Source organism: Urocampus carinirostris, chromosome 1 (genome assembly GCF_059441175.1).
Source record: "Urocampus carinirostris isolate Australia breed hairy pipefish chromosome 1, RoL_Ucar_1.0, whole genome shotgun sequence".
NCBI classification, from domain to species: Eukaryota; Metazoa; Chordata; class Actinopteri; order Syngnathiformes; family Syngnathidae; genus Urocampus; species Urocampus carinirostris.
The window spans coordinates 52,543,107-52,559,705 of NC_142349.1; the positions used below are offsets into that span (position 1 = coordinate 52,543,107).

At 37.4% G+C, this 16,599-nt stretch overlaps 1 protein-coding gene across 4 annotated transcripts in view; it reads right to left on the bottom strand.

The window, feature by feature from the left end:
* The window catches only part of carm1 (coactivator-associated arginine methyltransferase 1), a 37,023-nt gene extending 21,624 nt beyond the window's left edge, over positions 1-15,399 (bottom strand). For 2 of the 4 annotated variants that reach the window (XM_088344901.1, XM_088344903.1), the window contains exons 1-5: positions 15,118-15,399; positions 9,582-9,707; positions 6,176-6,282; positions 3,832-3,936; positions 806-916 (exon numbers count right to left, since the gene is read on the bottom strand). In XM_088344901.1, the coding sequence (XP_088201027.1) occupies positions 806-916; positions 3,832-3,936; positions 6,176-6,282; positions 9,582-9,707; positions 15,118-15,259 (591 nt within the window). In that variant the 5' untranslated portion in view covers positions 15,260-15,399. The remainder of the gene's footprint in view (positions 1-805; positions 917-3,831; positions 3,937-6,175; positions 6,283-9,581; positions 9,708-15,117) is intronic. The other 2 variants (XM_088344900.1, XM_088344902.1) reach the window with 1 other exon arrangement.
* Between the last annotated feature and the right edge of the window lie 1,200 nt (positions 15,400-16,599).

A 16,599-nucleotide genomic window follows, 5' to 3' on the forward strand; every position in this document is an offset into this window, starting at 1 on the left:
TCTTAAAAGGCATTTGAATAGGCAATTTAAATAGGTACGTTAGAAAAATATGGAATTCGGGGAAAAGCTGGAAATTGGTTACAAAGTTACCTACCAGGCAGGGAACAATATGTTAGCATGGGACATTTGTGCTCAAACAATCTCTGTATTTAATGTGGGGTTGCACAGGGATCTGTGTTGGGATCAAAACCTTTTAATGTGTACATAAACAATATTTTTGCAGTGTCTCAAGTCCTTCGGCTCATACCTTTCATGCTGAGGTTTTTTTTAGTCTTTCCTTAACCGCATACTGGTTTCAGATCAGGGGATTATTGAATTGTGGTCTGTGTAGTCCCTCAAGACATTTGGTGAATAAGAGCTATAAAAATAAATGTGACTTGACTTGACAAGTCGGAAGAAACCAGATAGGTGAGGTGGGAAAAAAATTATAAAGACTTTTTGAACTCTGATGGGCATTGTTAACACATACTTAATCATAGAAAATATTCTACTTTCAACTTTTTAAGGACACCTCAACAGTTTACCCGCTTTTGAGTGTGACATATTGCAGTTTAAAGTCATATCACTACAGTAATCCCTCGGTTATCGTGGTTAATGGGGACCAAAACCACCCGCGAAAAGTGAAAATCCGCGAAGTAGTGACGACCCTTCAAAAAATGCTTAAAATTATTATTATTATTTTTAATTATTATTATTATTAATATTATTATTATTTTTAGACCCGCAAAGCTCTGAACCTGCGAACGTGGAACCGCGAGGTCCCACTGTATTTTTTTTCTTTTTTTAATATTTCTTCAGTATGTACCTCAGCATGTTGAGCCATTGTGCTTGCTTCCACAGCATAGACCTTCTTTGCTCCTGCCTGGACCGCAAAGAAAGACAGGATTCCAGAGCCACAGCCCACATCTAGCACAATCTGGAGAAATAATGCAGAGTAGCCTTTTGGTCAATAGAATAAGGAACAACTTCTTTCCGGGAGCCATTACCATCCTGAACTCCCATCTACAGCGTTCATGAGCATAATGTTCTGTACAACTGCCACTATGAATATGCACATACATATTATGTAACATCAATATATTCATTTTTTTAATGTTTTTTTTCCCTTTTGCACGTTTTAGCTTTTTAATTTGTTTTACTTGCATTGAAAGGAGCACCCCTACAATTTTGTTATACTTGTATAACGACAATAAAAGGCTGTTCATTTATTCTTTATCGAAAGTTTGATAAAATCGTCAGATTAAACGTTTGTTTCCAGATGATCCAATTCGTTCATGGAAGTGCACGATTCCCAGTCCTTCTCTGGATAGTGGCATACAATTGGTTGCGCTAAATCAGTTCAGGTAAGTGCTAAACTGCAAGAAACATCTCATTTTAGAATAGGTTTTCCTTGAATTGTTATCAAAATCCTCGTTTTTTACTGAAAACAACCTTCTTTGTAGCACAGATTACTAAAAAAATGGGAAAAATTATGAGAGTTCCGTTTTTAATTTAAGATTCTGTGTTTATAGAGTCAAACACATGCAAAAAATAGTTAAATAAGGAGCCCCTCCCTACTCGCCTCAGCTGAATTAATGGAGAAATCTGTATCCTTTACCACTCCCCAGAACAATCATGGAATGGGAGTAATTGGTTGACGTAATCTTAAGTATGGAACAAATTACAGCTTCCTTGAAACATGATGACTACTTACATCAAAATACAGGCAGAACTGATAATGAAATTGTTAAATAACGTAGATCAAGGGTGTCAAACTCATTTAGCACGGGGGCCACATGGTAGGAAAAACCACTTTCACTGGGCCGCGCCAGTAAATAAATGGCACAAGAAATGTGCCTTTACTGGAGGGCTAAGGGACTTTCAGAGGCTCACAATTAAATTGTGATTCAGGGGTGAAAGATTTGATTATTAAATAATTGAGGTTTTTTTCTCCCCCTCAGTATGTTTCCTTTATTAAGGTTTGTCGTGTTTATTAACTGTATATGTGTAAAAATAAAAAATAAACAAAAAGGAATCAAAGCAATATTTTATATAATGTATTTGATTATTTTTAAAGTATCTCTGCTTTTTATTTTCATATGAAAATGTTTACCTGTAAATGGGAACTTTACTGTTAGATTTGATATCTATTATATAAAGGAGCAAAAGCTTTTTTAAACTTCTGCAAAGACGCGCAGGTGCTGTTTTAATTGTATTTTGGGTATTGCCTTAAACAGCGCTTCCGAAACACATAGGTTTCCTGAACGTTCTCTAGTTGATTATTTAGCAAATACAGCTAAAATGGTTTTTGAGTAGCGCCTAGTTTTGCCAACATCAAGTGGACATATATAAAACTGCAAGTATTTGACGCAATCCATCCGATTTTTCTCTTGTGCTTCTCAGCTTTGTTTCAGAGGTTATATAAAATCATGTGGCAGGCCTCATTTGGCCCGTGGGCCTAAGTCGTCACATGTGATGTACCGTATTTTCCGCACTATAAGGCGCACCTAAAAGCCTTTATTTTTTTCAAAAGCTGACCATGCGCCTTATAATACAGTGCGCTTTATATATGGATCAATATTAAGTCGCAAAGTCTTGCAACTAAAGCAAGCAGCCGCCGACTAGATTTCCCCCCGAAGGCGAAGTAGTCCGCGGTGTATGCTGGGATTTATATACCGGCGTTTCATTACCTAACCAATGTGTCAATCATCATTTAAATCAGTCACTATTGGCTAAAGTTATTCGGAGGTAAAGAGGGCGGATCCTTTTTATCATTTACAGGCTCGCATAGGCTAAAGGGGCGAAACAAAGCCTGCAATTGGCCGAAAAAGATGAATGTGAATCACACGTTGGGTTGCACTACGGCATAGAGAAAACATATTTTACTATTCTGTATTTGTAAATATTTTACTCTCCTAGATTTACTACATTCACGGTTGTTAAGAAGACCATGGTTACGTATCATTAATGAACGTGAAGGCTGCAAGAGAACTTAGGTGAGCTATGCGGCTTTATATTTTCCCGGTACCTTGTTTTAGAACGATCTTGATGTTTCTGTGATGAGTCTATTTTTAAACTAAATTCAATTCAAAGTCTTTATTGTCATATGCACAGTAAAGAACCCCGTTTCCCTGCACGATAAAATTCTTACTTTGCTGTCCACACAGTAGCCAGCAAAAAATAAAATGGAAATTAAGAAACGTTTGTTTGGTGACATCGTCCAGACACTGTTTCCGTACATGTCTGAGACACGTATTTGCTTTTTTGCCTGCTTTCGGCAAGTTAAGGGGGTAATATGTTTGACTGAACTATCTGACTGTTTTGTCGACGTTCCCATTGTAGCGCCTTATAATCCGGTGCGCCTTATGTATGGAAAATATAGGACCAAAAACTTATTTTTGGGGGATGCGCCCTATAACCCGGTGCCCCTTATAGTGCGGAAAATACGGTAGATTGAGTAGAGAAAAATGGGGTATTGGGCATGCACCACATGAAGGAAGTCTCCTTGACTGAGTGAAGATATGCCAGGGACATTAAATCTCTGTCCGCCTGTCTGATTTAAGGTATTAATATTGTTTTATAAGGAAGAAATAACAAGTTGAAATAAAACATCTAGACGCTTGTTTGCCACTACCACTGTGGCATATTTTATTCTAGTACCCTGGAAAAGGAAGGGCGCCACCAGGCATTCAGTGAGCCGTGAGATCCAAGTGAAGCTACACTTTTATAAGACTTGACTTTGAATTAACAGTAGCTTTTAACTGTTTTTGAGTGTGTGACGGGTATCAACACAGCACGCTAGAGCTTGTAATCACAAAGCTCTATGAAAAATTATTGAAAATATCTTATTACCTTGTCTTTGAAGTCGGTATGGTTCTGTAAAATGGCGCGTTGATATGTTCCTGTGCGCACGTAGTCCTGCATCATGTTTTGTTGTTGTGACAGATAGCCATAAAACTACACAGAATATAAAAACAACAAAAAAAATGTTAAAACAAACATTGATGAAAACAATCACAGACAGCTCAGAAATCTCTCGCAACCCTGGCCAAGATGCACATTTGCGCTCAAAACAGGGGCTTGTTTCTTTGGCTAAAATTAAGGAAGAAAACTGAGTTCCGTTATTTTTTACGTATTGTTGTTTTACATACTGAACTTGAAACGGGAACTGAAGTGGTACTTTTGAATTAAAATCAGTATGGTTCCCATGGGCAGGCAGAGTACAACTGTGACATTGGGATCTAGGATTCCCACCAGCCGAAGATACAGTGAAAGATGAATCAAACCAAACTTTTGCACTTATAGCTAATCAGCGATGATATAGGTCTATATCATGCTAGAACGTAAACAAACCTGCCACCACAGAAAGTCTTTTGGCAAGGGAGTTGGAGGATGCATTGATTCCTTAATCAAGAACATCCCATGGAAACCACATAACCCCAACAACTTTTTCGCTGGGTTGGTTCATTTAGTGATGCCCAGCCATAGAATAGAATAGAATGTATTTTACTTTTATTGTCATTCTTTGTAACCATGCACACAGAACGAAATGTCGATACACCTGACCCGTACAGTCATTAGGTGACCAAACCCCCAAATTCCAACCCTTAATGCCGAGCGCCAAGCGGGGAGGCCATGAGTACCAATGTTGTAAGTGACTCGGCCGAGGCTTGAACCAGCGACCTCCCAGTCTCGGAGCGGGCGCCCTACCATCTAGGCTACCGAGCATAAAGTTGCCTTCCCCATTTTTCACAAGTTGAAATGCAATAAGACGACTAAACGCAAAAAAAACAAAACAAAACATTGCTGTAAAGTATTAAGGATTGTATATCAGAATATATAACAGAACAACACTTTAAATTTAAGTTTATTACAAATCTACTTATAACATTCATTTCATCTATATGACATCGCTATTTTCCGTCTGCCATCAGTATGTATCTGTATTTACTCATCTTCATTCATGCAACGTTTGCGTTGCGTCGTCGGCTACAAGCCGCGTGAACTCCTCTCTCCACGATGCTTTTAATGTACGTTTACGTTTTGTAGCGTCATCAATTTTGTTAGCATGTTTTGAATATTTCTTCTGGGGCTGAGGTTTTGGTTTCATTCCTAACCTATTATCAATTCTTCTTTTGTTCTCTGTGTGTATACTTTGGAAAATTGTATTCAAATGCGCGACCTTATAATGCTCGGGAAAGTCCGGAAGCACAAAGTTATTCGATGCAGGCTTCCGATTGGCTGGAGAGTATGCAGATTGCTAAACAAACTGAAATTCCGAAATTTCCAAACCGAACTAAGATTTCGAAATCGGAATAAAGCAAACGTTTGATTTAAAAAAAAAAAAAAAAAAGAAAGAAAAATGAAATACTTTTTTTTCATGTAAAAAATTGTTGGCCACCCGGGCAGAGACGTTGTGTAAGTTGTACGTCCGACGTAAAAGATGCACGCCCCGGGTGGCCGGGCAGACGTTATTTCAAACACTGGCCAAGTACGGCAATCTGACCTCTAAACATTCTTATGTCCCCCTGTGGCATTCCACAGGGCTCTGTACTTGGCCCCCTCTTTTTATTTTCCCGTCTTTTTCCGACTGCCTGGCTGGTGGTGATAGGAGGGAGAATGACGATTTGAGAGGAGTCAGCGGACCAGCATCTGGACCTAAAGCATGTCAATGCCTGCATCGACCAGCCGGCAGTGATGGGAAGCTGCATCGTTGCTGTTTTGGACTTTTTGGACTATTACAGACTTGAGGCGTCATTGGTATCATGCACTTTCTGGACAAATTTCAACATATTACCTCTTGTTTTCTTTTATTGATGTTCACAATGTTTTGTGTACTGTTAACCCAATGCGAAATCTACTGCACTCTGGTCATCCTGGAAGGGGGAATGCCACATGTGAGGCCCCATTTCAAGGTTTCTTTTTTCCTCATGCTGAGGTTTTGAGTTTTTGGGATGTTGGTTTAGGATCAGACGATGGTGTAATTGTAATCCTGTGCAGTCCTTTGAGACATCTTGAGATTAAGGGCTATACAAATAAATATGACTTGACTTTTTAAAAATTTAGGAGCGAATGCCACATTTCAGAGACAATCTAAAGCCCTGACTAAAAATACAACATAAACTATGAGAGAAAATGAAGACAATCTCTAAGTAAATTGTAATTGGAAACCTACTTATTTGTATTATACACTCACCTGGAAGTATTGTACAGCGGACGATTCCTCTGTTCTGTCGCTGAAGACTGAGTGTTCAGAAAGATGCCCACGGCAGTTCTTCAAGACGTTATAAAAAGACTGAAATTCTAAAAGAACACATGGGACCAATAGGAGGTTATTACATGTTATTAACATGTTGGGAATAACGCCATTATAGATAACGCTGCTCTATAGTGGCGTTATTTTTTTCAGTAACAGGGTAATCTAATTAATTACTATTACTGCCTTTATCGTTATAGACAGTCAAAAGCCTTGCTTTACTTTGACAGCAGATCGACACCATTTTAATCGGCGCAGTTATTTGCTCTCCTCAGTTTCGGTTTCATCATAAAACAAAGAAAAGTATTTTCAAGGGGACGGAAGGTGCTGCAGAAGTACAGATAAAAAAATAAGAAAAGAAGTAAATAACAAAGTACAAATAAAAAAATAATAATAATGACATGTTTAACTCTACACAAGGGGCAGATTCCTAAGCAAATTCTATATCATTTTGGTATTGGGAATGTTTACCATAATCAAAATTTCAACCCAAAAAACAAGCTTGTTCAAAACATTTTGGGTTTAAATTTCAAAATCGTTACAAATAAAATGAAGTATATAGCTCTTTCTTTTATGCTTAGTCCAAATACAATATGATTTTTGGATAAGGTGGTAGTAAAAGACTATTTTAAATTATTTGCAGGTGTATAGCATATATTTCTATGTATTTTTGTTTATTGCCTAGTTAATTGACAAACACTTGGATTTTTATTTTTATTTTATATTATTGAAGATTCTGTTGTTCTGAGCTTTTCTATCCGTCCAAAACGTTAATAATTAAATAAAGGGGGACATTAAAAACATCATGAAGAAATCCGATTAATGGATTATCAAAATAATTGGTAGATGCAGCCCTACACATTTTTATATCTGAATAAAAAATGTTTTATTTATTTATTTACATGATAGGGCTTTTCTAAGTCTTATATTTTTCATTTCTGTATTACTGTTGCATTGGTTTTCTTACTAATTCTTATGATTTGTTTTAATTCTAAAAGTGATTCGTGAAAAAATTAGGAGAAAAAAAAACATATTTGAGAGTGGAATGTTTATACTCAGAGCCTTTTTGTGTAGAAAACCCAATGCGGCCCAACCTCACCCAGAATACATCTAGAAGCTGTCCCCAAAAATAAGTTTGAAAAATGTTTATTAACTTGTTCACAGAGCAGCCTACAATGAAAGTCAACAGCAAGCAGAATCAGACTGTCGCCAATGCAATAAACAAGCAGGGGAACCCCAAAGAAAAGCTGCTAGCACCTCCTACTGGAATTTAGGAAAACATGCAAATACTGCAACAACACAACCAGTCAAGTAAAAATATGAGAGACAAAGAGTTGTCAAAAAAGCCACATATGGCTCGCAAACCCTTGGCCTAAACAGAGAAACTTTCCCTGGCAAGCAGGAGGTACAGGGTTCTGATTCAGTGTTGAGAAATTACTGTATTATTATTGATGTGCATCATTTCCTGTCTTATTTGTTAAAGTTTAACCACACACGGTTTGCCCTGTGTTTTATTCAATGTTTTTAACCACTTTGTTAACTCAATTTAATTCATTAAAACAATAAGGGATGAACCATTACTTTTTTTTAATCTATATTGATCACCGACCTGCTTCTATAGACCAATATTATGTATTTTATTTTCTTAACTACAGGTAGAAGATAACAGCTTGTGTAAGAATTTTGTATGAGAATCAAAAGCCTGTATTTGTACTTATACTGTATTTATGCCTGTATTATACTCACAGAAACCAACAGAGAACGTTACTGATGTTGTTATCCAGAAACAGGATTTTATTGGTTAGGATAAAATAGTTGTCATGCATCCGTGCTTCAAACAATGAAAAAACAACTTCATGAACATCCAACCAAGTTATGTACACCACATTAAAAGTATCGAAGAGCTTGTGGGGAAAATAAAGATTTGAAAATCACATGGAAGTATTGAGCTGAAAGCCAACAGCATAAATCAATGGTTTTTGTGTTTAGTCATTTAACTTGAAATTAAATGCACTTCCCTGAGCAAGACGTCTGTGGATATGTTTGCAAGTTAGTTTTAAATAGGATTTGTACATTTGACCTCGTTTCACCAGTCATGTTATTGAGCTAAACGGGGAAGTAAATGTAGAGGTCTCAAACTTGTGTCCCGTAGTTTGAAGCCCTGACCTTAATATGAATGCTTAATATTAATTTGGCAAGTGAAGGTTTGTTATGGACAACTCTGTGAAAATTATTTAGGCTGAGCTGAATATTAGGTAACAATTCCTCGAAAATGTGGCCACAATTGTAGCCATCTGCAGTCGTATCTCATCTAGCTTGTAATGGATCGACCGAGCATTGGAAACGAAGATAGTCTGTGGTGATGGTTTCATTCAATTCAATTCATTTGGTCCCCTTAGGGAAATTCGTTTTCACCGACTGACCTGGTATTTCCAGGCTGTCTCCCATCAGAGTACCAACCAGGCCCCACCCTCCTTAGATTCCTGAGACCGGGCCTTCTCAGGGTGGTATGGCCGTAAACAGGTCAATGGTGTCGGCAACCCAAAATGTTGAAAGACCAAAAAACCCGGAAAGTTTTAACTGGATCCGCAAAAAATTAAGAGCTCGATATAAGCCTTAGAATGACTGCAACACATGCCTGAATCTTCCTATGGTACAGGAAACACTGTCAAGGTGTCCACTTAAGGCTCGGGGACTGAATAAGACCAACATTTTATCTATTTTGTACAAATTCTATAAAGAAAACAAGCAATGTATTAAAAACGACAAAAATGGAAATTACATATTATAGCAACGAAATCCCACAGGTACCCATCGCTACACACAAAGGGGAGATTTCGTTTTAAAGCCAAATCTAACAGCTCACAGCCACCTAATTGTCTCATCAAAGTCACTGAAATTGCATCCACAGATTCCCGCATCAGACTGCCATCTACCTACGTCACCTTTATTTTCGTACTCAGCGTTTTCATAAAAAATAAATAAAACCCCACCTTCTGCAATGACATATTCACAGGTTTACAATACAATACTATATTGTAATTGATTGTTCAGTTTGATAAATTGACACGCAGTCTCATGGGATTGCTCCCATCAAGATCCTGGATAATGGTACACAAACTTATGTGCAAAATAGTCATTTTGGCACAATCAACTAAGTATATTCTGTTTCTAGGTTAAAAAAATGAAAACAACCCTATTTGTATTTGACGCTTTAAATGAAAAAAATGGAAACAAAGGAGCTTTGTCATAATGTCTTTAAAGGAAATAAACTTACACGCCTAGAGTCTGAACGCGATAAAACACAAGAACACAACGGAACATTATTTTAGGATATCGAGAGTACCTGCGGGCGAAGAGAACTGAAGGAGGACGCTGTTGCAGCCCAAAGTGATAATGAATGACTGCTTTCCCACTCTGCTGCATTCAGTTTCCCTTGAAACTGAGCACTTGAAGACACTTGCATCCTCTCCTGCAAAAAAATAGATAATGCATTTCAAAAATACCAATCTTAACAGTTGTTTTTTGAAAGAGTGACTCAAAGTCTTTTTCCACCCGTCTTTGTCAAATTCCGTATTGTTTCCTACTTTTCAGTACTTTTAAGTGTTATTCAGTACTTTTATCAAGCAAATTTATTCTACACAGAATTTCATTATTGATGCCTTACTTTATTCAATCCATTATTGATTCTGCTGTATTCAATACTGTATTCTATAGTTTACTTTTTAAAAAATATATATAAATTAAAACCATGTTGCAAGGCATTGCATATCATTCCAATGTATGCATCACCTCACTTCATGTTTGAAGCCTGACACAATTATTTTCTCTGTTCAGTTATATTCAATATTCATACACTTTCACATTTTTGATTGATCAAAGCACCCCTTCAGCAAATTCGAGTTATTTTAAATAAGAATCGACAGATTTAGGTTTTTCATGGCCAATACGAGTACTAGTATTAGGAGGGGGACAATTTTTGGAGCCATAATACATTTTCTGTAAAAGTTTAAAAATTGGCCAATGAAAATGTTGTTAATGCGAAAAGAGAAAAAAAAGATTTGTTATGAATTCAAATAACACATGAATAGCGCACTGAAAACTTTTACAGGTAATAAATAAGAATTTCAACGCAACTAACATGACAGGGTGTCAGTCACAATGGTGACTTGGTTACAGCGATAAGTGAAACACTACGTACAATAAACATGCATTAAAACAAGCCTATTATAGCACATGACTAATATAGTACGCTATATAAAGCCTACTTGTGTACTTCTCGTCGTGGTCGTAAACATTGGCGTAATTAGGCCGTTTTTGGGGGGGGCTCAAGCAACCTCAAATCCAACCCAAACACGCCCATAAGTTATAGCATTTTGAAAACTCTATTTTCCTTATTAATATAGGACAGGATAAGCTTAAATATGATGAAAACGATAGAAAATTATAAAAAAGGAAAACAAAACCAAAATGTAAACAACGCAGCGTCTGAAACACTCCACTGCCTTAAAATAGTTCAGTCCATTTGATTCCTAGCACTGAGTTAAGATGTTTACTGATAATTATGTATTTTCTCCTCATCAGTTGACCTCATTATCATCCCATTTTGATGGCTTATATATAAACCATTCACTATTAAAAGAAATATTCGTTGTTACTGATTTTTAAGAATTCTTATCTTCTTGGTAATAAAACAGCTCGTGTTTGAGAACATGGAGGTTCAGTATTTAATTAAAATTGTATTGTTTATTATTTATCTAAGTGACTGAATTATTATGTTTAATGAGTAATAATGATGCTTATATGGTTATTAGGTTGTGAAGATAAAACAAAAACAGAAAGACCAAACCAAAGAGATCCTGAGAGTGCTGCAGACCCATTGAGCGGGGTATTCCAATATTAGAAAGACACTATCACGCAGTGAACAGACAAGGAATAGGAGCAATTATCCCCAAATCAACTGGGACACAAGGCAGGGTGCAGCAATTGCCTTTCAACAAGTAATGCCGTCATGTGTCTTTATAAAATTGTGTTTTAGAAGTAAAATTTGTACGTGTATTTTAGAGGTGAATTTCACAGGCTCAAGTGCAGCCAGATCAAGCAGCATCATGAAGAATAATAAATCCTCCAGGACTCACAATGGAGTAGTTAGGTTTAAAATTGAAAAGGACATTCAAACAAGTGAACACTCAAAAGGGGGGACAAAATTGCAAAAAAAAAAATCCTGATTGTTTTCAAATAAAACAAACGCTCCATTTTATTTTTGATACTTTTTAAAAACTTTTTTAAGACTACCGTATTTTCATGACCATAAGGTGCATTGTAATACAAGAAGCAGTCTCAGTTGCGTGTGCCATTCCTTTATTAAACACATGCATAAGGCAAACCTAATAAAAGAACGCATGCTTAACATACTGTAAACAGGGCACCAAATATTCACCCTTTAAAGTTCTCATAAATTACAAAAACAATTGTATCTATTGTCATTGATAACAACTTTGTGAATATTGTTTATATATTAAACAATAATAAATATGGCACTCCTGGAAAGACAGGTAAATAAGGACTTAATAGGGTAAAAATAAGAAAATGCCAGGATAAACAAATACATTTTCAATGTAGTCCTTGCAAAAATTGTAGTGGAAAACTAAGACAATTAGTTTTTGTTATGTGACTAATGTTGTCATTAGAATCAAAAAGGGTTGAAATCTTGGCGAAAGGAAAAAATATTGGAAAAAATATATACAATAATAATAATTTCTTGTAAATTAAAATATTTTTTAAACCCGTTTACATCATTTGAGATTATAATCAAGAATTGTTACAGTGAAAAATAAATACATCATAGGGCCACCGAATTTAATGGATCTCGTGAAATAGTCACTCTGCTCCAATCCGTTGTCTTTTGCAGCCATTAAAGACTTTTTGTGATTAAGGGCTATATAAATGTGAGTTGACTGGACCTTCTCATTCAACTTTGAATGGAGAGTTTTACATATAAAATGAACCCATGAAAGCACTGCCGAACCATCATATGATTAGAATAATTAAATGCACCAATAACAAATGTATTTTCCAACACAATAATTGAGGCTGCATGCTGAATGACTAGTTTGTCTGTCTCACAGTTCAGTGGTCTTAGGTTCAATTCCAGCTACCGTGTTCTATCCGTGCCCGTGTGGGATTTCTCTGGGCACTCTGGTTTCATCCCACATTCCAAAAACATGCATGGTATGTTGACTCAGAATTGTCCCCAAGTATGGATATGTGTGCCCCGTGATTGGCTGGTAATCAGTCCAGAGTATCCCCTGCCAACTGCTCAAAGTCTGCTGGGATAAGCTAGAGTACTCCTGTGACCCCATTCTTGATAAGTGGTTCGGAAAATGAATGAATTAATGAATAAGACAATTATTAATTTTCCAGCCGCTTCAGAGTTTTTATTCCATATTTAATAAATACATGCATCTAATTTTTTTTTTCTTTTACATTTATACCTATTGAATCATGTCTACTAGTGATCCCAAGAGCCAAGAAGAGATCCGCAGGTTCGAGAGCGTTCTCCATTCGGGCCCCGGTGCTGTGAAATGCTGTTCCCCCTGAGATTCGATCTGCAACCTAAGTGGAAATGTTTAAATCCAAGCTTAAAAGACACTTCTATTCTATAGCATATGAATAACCTATATTTTATGTAGACAATATCTGTGTATTATTTGCCCTCGTGTAAGTTTTAGAACAGGGGATGATGTCATAAATCTGTGGTTTGAAATAATCTGTGGTCTGTGTAGCCCTTTTAGACTTTTTGTGATTAAAGGCTATACAAATAAACATTACTTGACTTGACCATTTACATATTTGTTTGTTAATGTATTAATTTGTACATTTCAGTTTCACATACTTCATAATCCCCCTCCCAAACTATTTAAGACAACACGGTGAACTAAAAAAAATCTCGGAAATGTCCTTAAAACTGATCCCAACGTTTGATTCCTAAAAAAAATACAATTTTCAGATCATAACAGCACTGCGATAACTGTTTCGAATGCAGAATCATTTAATATGGCTTGTCTCAGGCATATTTTTATGCTTTTACAGGAAATTAATATCGGCTCCAAATATCGGTTTTCGGTCTGCATTGCATTTTTGCTTGCATTAGTTTGGTCTAGATCAGGGGATGGTGTCATAAGAGACGGCTCAGCTAAAAAGTCTCTGTAGTGCGAAGTGGAAGGAGAAGAGGACGACGAGGTGAGCGGAGAAGATGAGGTAAAATTTTGGACTATTTGATAAAGTTTCAGGAGCGAGCAGAGAGAGTGGGAAAGGTGAGATGGCACAACATTCATTTGGACAGGTAACTTAAAATTAGTTTTACCTGGTTATATCAGATTCAGATCTACTTTATTGTCATTCTAGTACACGTGTATACAGAACGAAATGTCGATGCATCTGACCCCCACAGTTTCCTTGAATGTACAGATATAAATAATGTTGTATTGTATTTTGGCTACGTATAGTATTTTACCATAGTGCCGATAGTGCAAGAAGAGTAGCTAACCAGATGTGCAAAATGGGCAGTCAGGTTAACAAGTCAGGTACACAGTAACATTAACACTGTAACAATAACGCTGTAATTACAATAGTGCAGAGAGCAATGTGCAAGGAGTGGCAAGCTATAAAAAAAACTGCCAGTAGTGCATATCAGTATCAGAAATTATTTTCCCCCCATTTTATTAACACTCCACTTATTGAAACATAAATATTTTGTTTGTTTGTTGTACATGATTCAATTGTTTGTTTGTACATGATTCAGATTGAATCGTTTCTTGTACATGATTCAATTGTTTGTTTGTTTGTACATGATTCAAATTGAATCGTTTCTCCGGCGCCGTCACGAATGGCAGCCACTCCAGCAGCTCCCGTGTTATTTTCGATTGTTCTCAGTTTTTTCGATTGTTCTCAGCTTAGGGATGCTGCTGGAAAAGTGAATTTCCCTTCGGGGATGAATAAAGTATCTATCTATCTATCTATCTATCTATAGAGAGTATTGACAACTTGTATTGGTATCCACTCATCCACGTCAGGATGATACTACCTCTGCAGAAAAATGAGCCAGGAAACCAGATCTTTCAAGCATGAGCGCGATTCCTACCAATTTTCTTTTAGGTGAAATTGAAAGTAGAAGCCAGATGCCCAGCAATTCATCATTTTAGGGGGGAGGGCGGCTATTGTTGAGAGAACAAAGATGATCGCATAAGTAACGAGGGCCGTAATCCAAAATAAGCTTACACTCATTTGCAAAATAAATAAATAAAATTGTAACACAGGTTACAATAAAAAGGTTTGTCAGCTTACGAGTAATTCAAAACCATACCGCCTAAGTGTCAGACTAGTGGCATCCGCGAGGACTTCAATGTGCTCCTGCTTGTTTGGTAGGAGGACGTTCAAAACAAACTCAAGCTATTTTGAACCGAAGTCAATTATTGACGCGAACCACAACAAAATAGACTCTTTGACTATGATATAAATTGAATTAATGTCTCTGGGCAAAATTTTACTACCAGTGCAACTCACAAGGAGAATTGCAACCTTGTTATGCACTTCAAACTATTAAATACCATTGCATGGTCATATTTCGCAGCTATGAAAACAATGTATCTTTGAGCGATACACTTTGCTGTAGCACTAAAGGGCAAATGATATTGACATCAAAAGTACCTCGCAGTGAATCGTGAACCGCTTAGTGAAGTGATTCGGTATCTCATTCATTGCCGTTAGCCAAGGCTATCAGACTAGCTGTTTAAGCATGTGGCTAGCATAGCATGCCAGTAGCGCTGACCAAGTAGGTACCCCGTTAATCCGGTGGGTTAATGGTCAAAATATCAACGTACCATTAGAGAGGTTGAGTAACGCAGTGTCTTGTGAGGTTTTGACTTCCAGTCGTAGATGTTGCTGTTCTGAGTGTCGCTGTATATCCCCATTTGCGTCTCCGATAGACAGGAGCCGTACGCCGGGAAACACAGAGACCGCCATTTTCAATCTTAAAGTAGAAGGCAGTTCGGAGACGGATTCCCCTCGGCGGATTCTCGGATCCACAAAAACATTCCAACAGCGCCCCCTTACAATGTGACGTGTAATGGAAACATTTACTCAACCTTGATTTTTCGTGCGGAATATTCATCGGGACTTTTACAATACTGTACAATGACGATTTCAACACATTACGATTTTTGCGTTTTAACGCAACGCGTTTTCTTCTCCCCACTTACGGAGTAAGATAGCTGTCAAGTCATGTTTATTTGTATAGCCCTTAATCACAACAAGTCTCAAAGGGATGTACAAAGTATTATTACACGATCCCCTGACTAAAAACCCACACCAGGGCAAGAAAAAACTCAAAACCTCAATATGAGGAAATTAAGATTAAAGAAAGCTCTATGCACAAAAAGACGAATTAAATATAAAAATGTACCGTTTAACAAATTGTTCGAATTAGTTATCTGACTACATTAACCAAACACAACCTTCATTCACCCAACAATTTATGCGCGCTCGTTTATTGAGGGAAAAAGATGAACAAGAAAGCCGACATATTCACACGGGGCAGATTTAATTTCATTTAGAATTTAACTACGTGTATCCCATCGAAAACGCCCGAATTAGCGTCGTTGGAGTCTCTGGGAAGCCTTCTTCTGAAGTCCTTTAGCTCTCTCATATTCACCATCTTCTCCCCGCATAATGACGTGCCGACTCCTCCCATGGGCGTGCCACGGAAGCCCCCCCCCCGGGCTTCACCATCTCGTCAAAGAGCGTCGCGATGTCTGGAATAACCAAAAAAATCACAGAGCGTTTCTACATCATCAGGGCCTTTCTGCGTCTGGATGTGCTGATTTTCCTATCAGCCTTATGTCCCGTTCCTGTAAACAACATTTTCTACTAGGGTGCCCTGACATCGCACCACAGCCCAGCCAGTGAATATCTTTTCCATTAAATGTAATTTGTATATCGTATATCGTATAAAATCCTTTATAGTCAAATGTATAAAATCCTTCAATGGTTTAAATTTCTCTTTCTTTCACGTAGTTACTTCAGATTGAAGAAGATGGACGAGGAGCAAATGTTGAAGAGGATCTACAGAGCAGAAGTAAATGGAAGGAGACCAAGAGGAAGGCCGCGATTGATGTGGATGGATGGTGTTATTAGTGCACTGCAGGAAAGTGGTCTAAATATAGTGGAAGCAAGAGCTCTTGTTGGTGATAGGAATGAATGGAGAGGTGTTGTGAAAGGATAGTGGGATGTTTGGACGCGTTCTAAGGGATGGGCAGGGCACCTGTATGATGCGGCAGGGGTAAACCAGTGAAAGCTGTCGGGCC